The sequence below is a fragment of the Pecten maximus genome, chromosome 4 (genome assembly GCF_902652985.1).
Source record: "Pecten maximus chromosome 4, xPecMax1.1, whole genome shotgun sequence".
Lineage (NCBI taxonomy): Eukaryota > Metazoa > Mollusca > Bivalvia > Pectinida > Pectinidae > Pecten > Pecten maximus.
Genome location: NC_047018.1, coordinates 43,230,278 through 43,244,828, shown reverse-complemented (window position 1 = coordinate 43,244,828; position 14,551 = coordinate 43,230,278). Strand labels below are relative to the sequence as shown.

Below are 14,551 nucleotides of genomic sequence, written 5' to 3'. Positions count from 1 at the left end.
AAACGCAATCTTAAAATCATGAACTCACCGCACATAAAAGAACGTGCATACAAAGCACTAGGTAGACCCAGACTGGAATACTGCTCTTCTATATAGGACCCCTACAACTCAAACCAAATTCAAGATAGAAAAAAACACAACGCAGAGCAGCGCGATATGTCAACAACAAATACCATAACACTAGTTCTGTCACAGACATGATATACAAACTTCAAAGGCCAACACTACAAACACGACGGCTACAATCAAGACTTATACTATTCTACAAAATAGTACATCAAATAGTAGCCGTTGATTACACATCCATTCTCATCCCAGTAGACACAACTAGACATGCGCACACGCACTCATCCAGACAAATACTGTTTTAGTACTCATTTTCCCCACACGCAATAACACAGTGGAACCACAGGTACTTGTGGACATGATTATGATGTTTCTAATTCAAATGTTTCATTATATAGACGAGTAAATTATTGTATTACAATCGCATGCTTAATTTCTAAAAAAAATATCGTACCTCGGCCTTATAAATTTATAAGGCCAAGGTACGATATTTTTTTAGAAATTAAGCATGCGATTGTAATACAATAATTTACTCGTCTATAATGAAACATTTGAATTAGAAACATCATAATCATGTCCACAAGTACCTGTGAGTGGAACCTAAGTCTGTTGCAGCAGTACAATGCACTGCACTTGAGGACTTCAAGGCACATATCCCCTACGTAGCCCTTGAAGTCCTCACACACGTATCGCCCAAACCTTTTATTTTCTAAAAAAAATTTTAAAATAAATCACAAATCATTGTAAATAGCCCTCTCACGCCTCTGCAATTTCCCCAGAGAAAGCCAATATAATCGTGATGACTGACGAGTATAAATAACACCATAGGTATTTTGTGCAATATACCTGCTCCACATGAGCGCCTGGATCCGCCTATGGTTGTAGATCTACTTTTTGACTGATTTGGAAATTTAGGTTTGACAACTTCGTCAAGCTGCCATCTCCGTTGTACGCTATGTCCAGGTCGGTGAAACGTTTGTTTCAAGCGGCCAGATACATATTTGTGAGCTAGATAATACAGATATCTAGAAATAACTGTGCAATAGGCTAACAATATTTTTCAAAAACTATCTTCCAGAAACAGTGGTTAATACATTGTTTTATAGGCAATCCTTAGACCGGTTTAAACCAATGATATAATGTGATGTATTCGTCTCCTGTGACTCTACATACTTGTACTTGGGGCGTGCGCAAAATAAATTCATAACGGCAAAAAAATATGGCTTTGCCAAAGTCAGTGCTGGTAGAATTTATTTGTATCGGGCTTTTAAATTAATGTTGTGCTTGAAAATCCTTATAAAGTACCGATTCTGCATATAGCCAACCCTTTTCTGTCCGATGTCTGGCGAGACACAAAACATTGATATTTATTGATGTGTATATTTCATAGGGTTTAATAGGAATAATTATGGAGCAGGCTACTAGCCTCTATATCCATATCAGAAATACATATGATATATAGTAATTTGCCGTTTCCGGTGTCACGGCTTGAATATACAGTATACAATATATTGATTATCCTATAATAAAGCATGCATTAAATTAAATTAAAATGAAATGTTCATACTTGTACAGTGTTCATCAAGTCTTATTTTAAATTGCAGTACATTTTCAGAGTTAATAAAATGTTGCGGAAGGTTGTTCCAAATATACACTACGCGAAAACTAAAAAAGTTCTTCCTAATATCAGTTTTACAGCTTCTTTTGAAAAGTTTGTAAGAATGACCTCTTGTTCTTCTGGTTTCCTCCATCTGTAGTATTCCCCCAGTTACTCTAGTATCATAAATATTTTTTACGATTTTAAAAGTGTTTATTAAGTCCCCTCGTGTTCGGCGATGTTTCAGAGTTGGAAGCTTTAGTCTATTCCAACGCTCCATATACGTTAAGTTTTTAAATCCTGGTATGATATATTGTTCGTTAAAACAAGCAAATACCGTTTTGATATGTCCAATCAAAATAAATACAACAGCATTACAAAACGGCCCGATTCCACCGCGATCCTTCCCCGATTCTGTCAGTTTGTACATCTTCGCTCGATCCTGCCCAATCCTGTAATAGTCAGACCGGTCTTATGAAGAGTTGTCTTCCCGGATATGGATTTCCACTACATCCGGTGAGCATGGTTTGAAGGTTGCCGGAGTTATGGCAAACAACAGAGTGATTGTAAGTGTATTACGTAGTTTTATTGGCTCCGACGTGTGTTGGTTCCTTCCCATAATTGTGTTTGTCCATGCGACGTCATAGGCCTACTGCAGATACTGCACGACCGCCACCGACAAATCGTCACAACACCAAATCCAATCTGACACATTTCGGTAGCACTAACGGGACTCTTATTTCGTGATACCAGTGACCAATCATATGGTCCTGGAAACAGATGATGTTGAGCAAAATTTACAATTTAATAATTGTATAGTATTGTGACGAAAACAGGTGACCGTGGGTATGGTATCAGTTGGTAGTTCTTGATATAGCGCGCAGTCCCCACTACCCTGGTCTCTGTCAATCCCACATTTATATCCGACTCTGGGTTTAGACTTCAAGTCTAATCTACTAACTTATCCAATAACAATACATATGAATAAAAGAAGACTCAGGCCAGTAATATAAACTAAAGCATGTATTATCAAGAACTGGAAAAGGTCACAACAGGCATTGAGTTTGAAATACAATTGCTCGAGTTTCTGATTAGTAGTTATAACATGAAACCAGAGACCTATATTAATTTTAGGTCTCTGATGACACTAAGAAAAAAAACAACCCTGATGTATACAATGCATTACATGTACGTGTTAATTTTGAGAAATGTAAAGAGATATAAAAGTTTGTACAAAAAAGACTATTTTTCAAAAATGATTTTTAATTAAGGGAGACAACCTATTACTATGTTTGATAACTCAAAGTTTTCTCTGGCCCTATCACCATGTCTGGTGTAGGGCCAGAGCGCACTACTATATGAAAACGTGGAATTATCCGACACCGTTTGGTGTCGCTAAGAATTTGATGCAAATACAATAAAATCGGGTGTGACACACCACCTACCTTACATATATGGATAAATGAGATATTTATTTACCCCAGAACACCCATTTAGTCCCATCTAGGTGTTTTATGCCATCCGTATAGACCCTCGCTTTACACTAGTCAAAATTTCATACTTGACTCGACGCCATATATTGCTAACTATGTAGGTCGCGGACGGCCTAATTACCCTAATCAGTGAGCGATGGAGCGAAAAGGAAAAAATACAACATGCTGGAGGCCTCTGCGATCCTTTGACCCCATATAACACAATAATGGATTACTTCATCTAATTTTGACAAATTCAAAAGTTTGTGTCAGGACGAAAAATCGAGACATGATCCTCTTGAATAATTATCCTGTCATTGACGTCTCGTATTTAATATTACAATCGGACGATATGATTATTTGTAAAATACCTGACTATTTCAGTGTTTATATTCCAATGTCCATAACATAGCCACACTACCCCTGAAGCATTCATGATTTATTCTCAAATCTTCAAATTACAAAACATAATCAAGATGGGTCACCTCAACCCTATTAGCTGATAAAGTTTTGTGCCCATAGAAACAACAGGCAAAATCTCTGTTTTTGTTAAAAATGAAAAATTTACCTTTACTTAACATGAACATCATTTACAAGTTCAACAAACCGTTTAAAGCTCTAATCCAACTGAAATTATCCCGTCGCCTGTATATGTGACTTTAACCCATATGTTCAAGAGGAGTGAGGAACTAAGCTCGCAGTTGTCTGCACTAATCACAATGTCTTTCTACTATCAGCGAATTTATAACAATCACAGATTCCAAAGCTACAATTTCTTCTTTATCTTTTGTAATGAACCTAGTCCACTGTAATTTTTAGCATACATGTATAAAACAGGTTGGGATCATCCTGTTGCTTGTGAAAATACACCAAAACTCGAAAACATCTTCTCAACAGATTTGGAAATCGATCGAGATCAACTACCAGTAACATTTATAATCTATATATATTCCTTTTTAGCTCACCTGGTCTGAAGGACCAAGGTGAGCTTATGCCATACCGTGGCGTCCGTCCGTCTGTCGTCCGTCTGTCGTCCGTCAACAATTGACTTCTTCTTCATAACCACAGATCAGAATTTGACAAAATTTGGTCAAAAGCATCCCTATGGGGTGGGGACTCGAAATTTTACAAATGGTGAGGCTGACCCCCCAGGGGTCTTAGGGGCGGGGCCAAAAGGGGTCAATTTGGCTAAATTGATATAAACGACTTCTCCTTTGAAACTAAGCAATGGATATCGCTCATATTTGCCTGGTAGCACCCCCTTGGGATAAGGATTCAAAACTGTACTAATGACGGGGCTGACCCTCCTGGGGGCTGAGGGGCAGGGCTAAAAGGGGCCAGTTTGGCTAAATTGATATAAACAACTTCTCCTCTAAAATTGAACAATGGATATCGCTCATATTCACCTGGTAGCATCCCCTTGGGGTAGGGATTCAAAATTGTACAAATGTTGGGGCTGACCCCCAAGGTGGCTGAGGGGCGGGGCCAAACGGGGTCAATTTGGCTAAATTGATATAAACAACTTCTTATCTGAAACTAAGCAATGGATATCACTAATATTCGCCTGGCAGCATCCCCTTTGGGTAGGGATTAAAAATTGTAGTAATGTACAAATGGTGGGGCTGACCCCCCGAGGGGCTGAGGAGTGGGGCCAAATGGGGTCAATTTGGCAAAATTGATACAAACAACTTTTTCTCTGAAATAAGCAATGGATATTGCTCATATTCGCCTGGTAGCATCCCCTTGGGGAAGGGATTCAAAATTGTACAAAAGTTGGGGCTGAGCCCCCGGGGGGCTCAGGGGCGGGGCAAAACATAGTCAATTTGATTAAATTAATATAAACAACTTCTTCTCTGATACTAAGCAATGGATATCGCTCATATTTGCCTGGTTGTATCCCCTTGGGGTAGGGATTCAAAATTGTACAAATGGTGGGGCTGACCCCCGGGGGGACTGAGGGGCCGGGCCAAACAGGGTCAATTTGGCTAAATTGACATTTTTAGAATTTCAATAAAAGCAATGTTCATGTACCCATAGAAAATGCTTATGATATATTGACATAGCAATACCAGTGACAAATATACTTAAGCATCATTCTCATTTCATATCTCATGAAACCAGGTGAGCGATACAGGCCCTCTGGGCCTCTTGTTTTGTATTTTGTTCACTTATGGTCTTTTACAGCACATAACAGCTTTCATTTTTTTGTGTTGACATTTCAGTTTTGGCTGAATTTCAGTTAAAGTTTTTTATGTTTTCAGCAATGGAACACATTTTCTAGAATTTGGTGGTTATATGATGCTAATCACCAGTGTGTGTTCAAGTCAGCGAGGGAAATCGCGAAATACCTCCAGGGTCATCACAAACCCATCTACCATCCCCTCAGTAAGTGTTGTAGATCAAAGATTGTGTATGAGCTATTATTATGGTCTTACCAACTGTATTAATATAGAACTTTGGATATTTTTACTGTAATCTGTGTAATGCCGTGTTTATACCTAGTTATCACTCGATCATTCCTCTTTATGAGCAGGGCATCGACCCAGTTGACCCTTGACTTTTAGCAATTTCAGAAGTCAAATCACTATTTCTGAGAAATCTGAGGGGTAAAAAAATATGTCAAATAGGCAAGTCTCTTCAAACCCAAGAGTCAGATCTTAATTTGGGGAGTCAAAAACATACTCTCAAGGGTCTACTGGATGCCCTAGCTGATGAGGTAAATATTTTATCAATCATCAACTACAATTACAATTTCAACCTGATTTCATTTTCATATTGATACATAAAATGTTCATTTACTATTAGCCTAGTTCCCTTTGGATCCAACACAAGATGTAAAGTTACCCATACATTTTAACTGCAGTCTGGAGACAGAAGGCTAGTGTACTGTGGGGCCCCATCAATCAAAATTTATAATGTATGGTGTTAAGGCCACATGAAACTTGTTTACCTTGTTGTGTAAACAGAAATGCCTGTTGCAGAATTAGAATATGTTTTTTACTGATGTGAAATTTGTTTACAGGTGATGTTGGAGACCATGTTGTTGTAATCAACACTAAACATATCGCCTTGAGAAATGAAGCATGGAGGAAGTTCAGATTCCATCATCACACAGGGTAATGCTGCTTAACTATCATTCAACATTAGGCTGTAGGATAAAGTTATGGTATTTAATTAACAATTTATTTTGCCACTATGAAACAAAATGACAGGAAGCATGCATCTGTAACATTATTTACATGATGTGTTTAGGGTTTTTACTCGGTGAATTTGCATATGCAAAAATACTATAGAAATTACTCTCAGAGATTTTTATACAATGTACTGAGTTTACAGTGTTTTATCAGACCAAGTTTTGAAAATTGCCACCTGATGGAAATTGAGAATTTTTCTTTGTAGCAAAATTGTAACATTAGTAGGGGAATGGGGAGCATACATAGGTTGCTGGATATTGTGTCCTTGCATGTCCAGCCTTCACAGTTAAGAATTAAGTGGTCTAAATTTAGGTCCAAATAATGTATAAGCAGTAAAAAAAGTTGTTTTACTTAGAACTATTTGGTAATTTATCCATTCAACCTAACTGAAAATGAAATCCTCTATTTACCCTATTCATTACTTTGCAGCTATCCAAAAGGTCATTCTATGACAGCTGCCTGGAAACTTCATGACCTTGATCCAACACAGGTAAGTATCAAATGAGAAGTTGAATAAAAATCTTACATTTTCACTGCTGTCCATTAGAGTAGACAGGATACTTAAATATCCTGCTTCACCCGGTAATGTTGATGCCTCATTGACACATTTTCTCAAATGACAAAATTTTCCCTATCCAAATTCAATTTAGCCTTGTTTTTCCCAAAAAGGAAACTGAAAATTCCCCCATTGTGTCCATGGATTAAAACTACTAAGAATAGATAGGATTAAGGATGGTCAAAGGTCGAATTTGGTGTGTGTCATCATGTAAAGCAAGGACTTTGAAAATACTTTGCATTATAAAACTGGTAATCATGACACTTAAGATACATATATTTAATAGCAGGTAATTTTTTAACCTGATTTACTTAAAATTTACATAAAATTTTCCCAATTTGGTCAATTTGATTTTCTCAAAATAACCAGAAAAATCACTGCACTTGTATCATTGACAATACATGAATGTAAAATTATAAGTACACCACAACTACATATTAAAATTAATTAATTTTACCATCATGATGATTAAAAAGATACTTTAAAGTTAACATCACATACAGTATAGTTATAATAAATAAGAAATCATGTTTTAAAAGTAAGGAAATACAAATGATATTGGTCCTGTGCAGGTGCTGGATCCTATTAGTAAACAAATCCTCATACAAGTACATGTAAAACAAGGGAAATAACTCTATTTACAGATCTTCCAAAGGACCGTGAAGAGTAACTTACCATCTAATCTCCTTCGACCAAACCTGTTAAGGAGGCTTCATCTGTTTCCAGAGGACGTATGTTTACCTAGCTACATTGGACTTTGTTTTATATATAGGATCACTTGAGAGATACGACTGATATAGTCCCCAATGACAATAACAAAATGATAATGAATGTACTACTGGTAATCTGGTACAAATCCTAAATCTTTTAATCTCTTGTCGCAAAATAGTCGATGCAAAGACATTTATACAGTAGCTTTTGCCCTTGTCCATCTGTAACATTCTGGTTAGACTTTTTGCATTTTGATCTGTTTCTTGGTCAGTAATTGTTGGAGATTTCTAACATGATTGCTGATTTTTCTCATGGTGGTTTAAAATTGATTGTAAGGAAATTAACTTGCATGAAAGAATTGTTAAATGTTTTTAAGATTTCTTCAACATTTTAAGCATTGGTTATACTTTATTTAGCTCAAAGCAGTAGGAAAGGATTGATAATTTAGAACTATACTCCACTTACATGCTTCACTATACAGTAAATGTAGTAGTAAAAGTCATTAGTTGACCTTTGATTTTTAGCAGTTTCAGAAGTCAGATCACCATTTCCCAGAAATCTTAGGGTCAAAACATATGTCAAACAGGCATTTCTTTTAATCGCAAGAGTTAGATATCATTTTGGGGAGACAAAAACATTCAAGTATGTATTGTAGCAAAACCTAGGAGCTTGCTGGTGTCGGGCCCTATTTCTTTAGATAGGTTCGTTTCAACATAGCTCTCATTGTGAACAAATTTGTTTATATTAAAAGTCTCTGTATGTTTTTGTTTATTGATATTAAGCTTTATCAAGATAACAACAGCTATAAAATTTCATAATCCCATATATGGGTTTATCTTTAATTAATTCCTTAAAATCTGCTCAGTTGCATCAGCAATTTATAAGTTAAGTATGAAATAATAATCTAAAATAGAAAATCGAACCAAACCTGCACACACCGTTACATCCCAAATGATATACAAAAAAACGTACATTTGTTTATCTTTATGCAGGGGCTTAAATTTGCTATATTTGTAGGTAAACTACAGAGGGGGATTATTTCCATTATCGATGTACCTTATTTTCTTTTGCACATACAATAATGTATTATGTTGATTTACATCACTAAACAACATATGTGTAGGAGAAATTTCCACGGTCGAATGACTTTCATTTATTTTGAGTAAATTTCCCCATCACGTAAGTTCCCAACTTTGTAGTATATTTTTTGTATTCCAACAGTTTCGATAGGAATAGTGAAATTTAGCAATAAGGTATTTTATACTGAATTTTGTTGTTGTATTGAACCCCTACAGGACGTACCAGAAGATATCTTAGCCAATGTGTGTGATCAGATCAGACAAGTCCAGGTTATACCGAAGAGACTTGACCAGCACACAGAAGAGGAGATCAGAAACTTCCCCAAACTCTTCGACTGGTGTGTATCTAATTACAGGAAGGGGTCTTTTTTTATCGCATATGAGCAAGAAAGAGTAGTCTTGACAGCATTAAAATTAAAAGTTCAATTTTTAGCAGAGTACAGATGCTATGACTTAGCAATTCCTGGTACATTCTCCATAACTGGGGGGGGGGGGGGGGGGGGGGGGGGGGGGGGGGGTCTCTTTTGTCTTTAATTAGTAAGAAAGAGAAATATATTAGGTGGTCTCCACAGCATCAATATTAAAAGTTTAATTTTTAGAAGAGTGCAGATGTTATGACCCTGGATAGACAGGTACAGTGTACATTCTCCATAATAATGCTTACTTTTATTCAAAACACTTTAGGAATTTAAACAGGGAATGCATCAAAATTGAAATTGTATATTACACTTGTAATCAAACTGCCATATCCCATGATGATATAATATAAAGGTAAAGTGGATACATTCATTTTATTTTTAGGTCATCTGACCCGAAGGGTCAGGATGACCTATAGTCATCATGCTTCGTCCGTCGTCGTGCGCCGTGCGCCGTGCGTTGTGCGTCGTGCGCCGTGCGCCGTGCGTAAACTTTTCACATTTCAATCTTCTTCTCAAGTTCCACCAGTGGGATTAAGCTGAAACTTGCCTGAAATGATCCTGAGATGGTCCTGACCAAGTGTTGTTATTTTTCGGGTCAGTCCGAAATCCAAGATGGCCCCCATAGCCGCCATTTTGAAAACACATTTTAAACTTCTTCTCAAGTTCCACCAGTGCTGTTGGGCTGAAACTTGCCAGAAATGATCCTGAGATGATCCCGACCAAGTGTTGTTATTTTTCGGGTCGGTCCGAAATCCAAGATGGCCGCCATAGCCGCCATCTTGAAAAACACATTTTAAACTTCTCCTCAAGTTCCACCAGTGCTTTTGAGCTGAAACTTGCCTGAAATGATCCTGAGATGATCCTGACCAAGTGTTGTTATTTTTCGGGTTGGTCCGAAATCCAAGATGGCCGCCATAGCCGCCATCTTGAAAAACACATTTTAAACTTCTTCTCAAGTTCCACCAGTGCTGTTGGGCTGAAACTTGCCAGAAATGATCCTGAGATGATCCCGACCAAGTGTTGTTATTTTTCGGGTCGGTCCGAAATCCAAGATGGCCGCCATGGCCAACAGTGCCACTATATACTTGCTACAGAGAATGCATACTACAATGATATAAGGGTTTTAATTAAAAGTCAGATGACCGTTAAGGCCCCTGGGCCTCTTGTTATGATTCAAGATTGTGTAGCCTACCAAAAATCCAAATCTGCGACAATAAAAACTTGCGATGTTGTATATGACATGCAATCTTCTTCATAGATAAATTGAGAGCTCCTTAAGGACAAAACGTTAGTTTGCCACAACTAGTCCTATTTCAGCTAGATCAAGAGTTACTTCCCTTGAAGCATTGAATACCAATACGCAGCACAAAAAAGCAGAAGGATAGAAGGAATTACATTTGTGAAATAGGCCATTATTTCTACTTTGAGAAACCTGGCAAATGGCAATGTTTGAGGGTGGTGAATGGTAAAGGGAGGAAATATGTGTTTAAGGTTTAGATAGCGACAGTGTGAGTTATTAGGCAGCTATGGCGGCATATTGAGGAAGAAATGTACTCGCATATGATTAAGAAACTCCCAACAGATCTTGAATTTCAATTGATTTTATTGAAAAATAAACTTCAATTTTTGGATGACAGTAGAATCTGTTTATTGAAAAAGACACTGAAGTGATTTTTGTAGGATTCTTTAAAGCTAGACTAGAAAACTATTTCCAATATTTTGATTAATCTAATGCTAAGAAATATAGTTGAGTGAGTCAATCAGAAGAGCATGAGTCCTGGACTCATTTATCCGAGTCCCAAATATCACTGCACTTGTAAATTTCAAAAAAAATGTAAACACTTATCAAATTTATTTTTTAGGTCATCTGACCCTTCGGGTCAGGATGACCTATAGCCATCGTCCTTCGTCCGCCGTGCGCCGTGCGCCGTCCGTAAACTTTTCACATTTCAATCTTCTTCTCAAGTTCCACCAGTGGGATTAAGCTGAAACTTGCCAGAAATGATCCTGAGATGGTCCTGACCAAGTGTTGTTATTTTTCGGGTCGGTCCGAAATCCAAGATGGCCGCCATAGCCGCCATTTTGAAAACACATTTTAAACTTCTTCTCAAGTTCCACCAGTGCTGTTAGGCTGAAACTTGCCAGAAATGATCCTGAGATGATCCCGACCAAGTGTTGTTATTTTTCGGGTCGGTCCGAAATCCAAGATGGCCACCATAGCCGCCATCTTGAAAAAACACATTTTAAACTTCTTCTCAAGTTCCACCAGTGCTATTGAGCTGAAACTTGCCTGAAATGATCCTGATATGATCCCGACCAAGTGTTGTTATTTTTCGGGTCGGTCCGAAATCCAAGATGGCCGCCATAGCCGCCATCTTGAAAAACACATTTTAAACTTCTTCTCAAGGTCCACCAGTGCTATTGAGCTGAAACTTACCATGAAGTGATCCTGACTATGATCCCCGACCAAGTGTTGTTATTTTTCAGGTCGATTCCGAAATCCAAGATGGCCGCCATAGCCGCCATCTTGAAAAACACATTTTAAACTTCTTCTCAAGGTCCACCAGTGCTATTGAGCTGAAACTTGCCTGAAATGATCCTGATATGATCCCGACCTAGTGTTGTTATTTTTCGGGTCGGTCCGAAATCCAAGATGGCCACCATTACCGCCATCTTGAAAAAACACATTTTAAACTTCTTCTCAAGTTCCACCAGTGTTATTGAGCTGAAACTTGCTTGAAATGATCCTGATATGATTCCGACCAAGTGTTGTTATTTTTCAGGTCGATTCGAAATGCAAGATGGCCACCATAACTGCCATCTTGAAAAACACATTTTAAACTTCTTCTCAAGTTCCAGCAGTGCTGTTTGGCTGAAACTTGCCAGAAATGATCCTGAGATGAGTCCGACCAAGTGTTGTTATTTTTTGGATTGGTCTGAAATCCAAGATGGCCGCAATGTGCGCCATCTTGAAAAACACATTTTAAACTTCTTCTCCAGTTCCACTGGTGCCATTGAGCTGGAAATTGGTGAGGGTGTTAAGGAAGGAGGGCCAACAAAGTGTTGTTATTTTTTCGGCCTCGTAAAAACTTTGACATGGCAGCAATGGCGGCCATTTTGTAACATGATTGCGCAATCATGGTTTTCCTGAACAACACCTATTTCAACCTTCTTCTCAAATTCCACCAGTGGGATTCAGCTCTAACTTACCAGATATTATCCTTAGATGGTCCAGACCAAGTGTTGTTATTTATTGGGTCGGTCAGAAATCCAAGATGGCCACCATGGCCAACAGTGCCACTATATACTTGCTAGAGAGAATACATACTACAATAATATAAGGGTTTTAATTTAGAGTCAGATGACCGTTAAGGCCCCTGGGCCTCTTGTTTTATTTTCTGGTCCTGGTAAATTATTGGTTTATCAATTTATCAAATAACTTTGAATTTCATCTTCTGTTTACATGTTTTCCATACCATAAACTCATTAATATCTTTTCATAATTTTATGTATTTTCAGGCCAGAAGACTATAATCTTGATCATTACCAAGGGAAAAAGGAACAAAATGAGTTAAGAGGAGAGTTACTTGTGAGCTGAGTGATGACGGATGTGTGTAACTGTTATTTTGTGTACAAGGAGTGTGCTAGGTTTTGTGTAATAAAATACGTAAATTCAATCTGACCAGTTTTTGTTGTGTTTTGGGGGGAAGCTGTTCTCAATAATTTGTACACTACACTTGAATATATGTACATCTGTTATTATTTTGAAGTTTTATAGGTCACTGATAGATTTGCTTCCATCTGTCTCTTCGTCCTGCTGTCCTGCACTTTATTTGTCCAGTTTCAACAACACTTATCACTGGAGCTTCATATTTGGGGCATGGTTTCACCTAGATCAAGTGATATGTACCAAAAGTAGGTCACATTTTCATCCCTTCGACCTACATCAAAGAAAATTGTCCCAGTACCATTTCTTAATCAACTTGTTCTGGAACTTTATACCTTGGAGCAAAAATCAATTGATGTGAGGTGGTACATGTATATCAGGGTATCAAAATTAGGTCTCTCTGACCTATATCTAAAGCTTTCACTTGCAAATGTCAGGGTTCCACTTTGCATTTTTAGCTCACCTGGACAGAAGGTGCCAGAGAGGCCGGAGAGGCGGGGCCCAATAGGGGAAATTGAGGTCATTCCTTTAAATCGCTACTAGTCATAAAGTTATGAATGGATTTAAACCCAATTTGGTCAGGAACATCCTTGGGGAAAGGGGAACAGATTTTGCATAAATGGTGACTCTGACCCCCAAGGGGCCGGAGAGGCGGGGCCCAATAGCGGAAGTTGAGGTAATTTCTTTAAATCGCTACTTGTTATTAAGTTATGAATGGATTTGAACTCAATTTAGTCAGAAACATCCTTGGACAAAAGCGAAACAGATTTTGCATTAATGATGACTGATCCCAAATGGGGGGGGGGGGCAATAGGGAAATAGAGATAATTCCTTTAAATCGCGCTACTAGTCATAAAGTTATTAATGAATGTTGTAAACTTTGAGAGTGTGGACTTCATTATTTCTTTAAAGCAGTTGGGTTCCCCACACTATAACCATATATGGCATAGTTTGAGGGTTGACAAACAAACATGAACATTATTTTGACATTTGGTCAAATCCAACCAGGTGAGCGATACAGGCCCCATGGGCCTCTTGTTTGGCATATAACTTCTATAATTAATTCGTAGATTGTTAGCTCACCTGGTCCGAAAGACTCAGAATTGTACAAATGATGGGGCTGACTCCCTGGGGGCCTCTGGGGTGGGGCCAAAAGGGGTCATTTTTGCGCTATTGATATAAACGACTTCTTCTCTGAAACCAAGCAATGGCTATCGCTCATATTTGCCTGGTAGCATCATTATGGGGTGGGGATTCAAAATTGTACAAATGATGGGGCTGACCCCCCAGGGGCCTGAGGGGCGGGGCAAATGTGGTCAATCGGGCTATATTCATATAATTGACTTCTTGTCTGGAACCAAACAATGGATATCTCTCATATTTTACTGGTAGCATCACCTTGGGGTAGGAATTTGAAATTGCACAAATGACGGGGCTGATCCCCTGGGGTGTGAGGGGCGGGGCCAAAAGGAGTCAGTTTTACAGAATTGATATAAACGACTTCTGCTCTGAAACTAAGCAATGGATATCACTCATAATTACCTGGTAGCATCCCTATGGAGTGGGGATTCAAAATTGTACAAATGGTGGGGCTGACCCCCAAGGAGTCTGAGGGGCGGGGCCAAAAGGGGTCAATTTGGCTCTCTTAATATAAACGACTTCTTCTCAGAAACCAAGCGATGGATATCGCTCATATTTGCCTGGTAGCATCACTATGGGGTGGGGATTAAAAATTGTACAAATGATGGAGCTGACCCCCCGGGGGCCTGAGGGGCGGGGCCAAATGTGGT

The 14,551-nt window shown here is 38.4% G+C and overlaps 1 protein-coding gene across 1 annotated transcript; it reads left to right on the top strand.

Moving 5' to 3' along the window:
• Window positions 1–2,120: 2,120 nt before the first annotated feature.
• Window positions 2,121–12,771, top strand: LOC117326158 (39S ribosomal protein L13, mitochondrial-like). Its single transcript, XM_033882794.1, has 7 exons — window positions 2,121–2,229; window positions 5,397–5,520; window positions 6,158–6,251; window positions 6,759–6,819; window positions 7,530–7,616; window positions 8,892–9,013; window positions 12,614–12,771. Exons 1-7 carry the CDS (start codon window positions 2,209–2,211, stop codon window positions 12,690–12,692), a joined length of 588 nt encoding a protein of 195 aa, XP_033738685.1. The 5' UTR covers window positions 2,121–2,208; the 3' UTR covers window positions 12,693–12,771.
• Window positions 12,772–14,551: the final 1,780 nt, after the last annotated feature.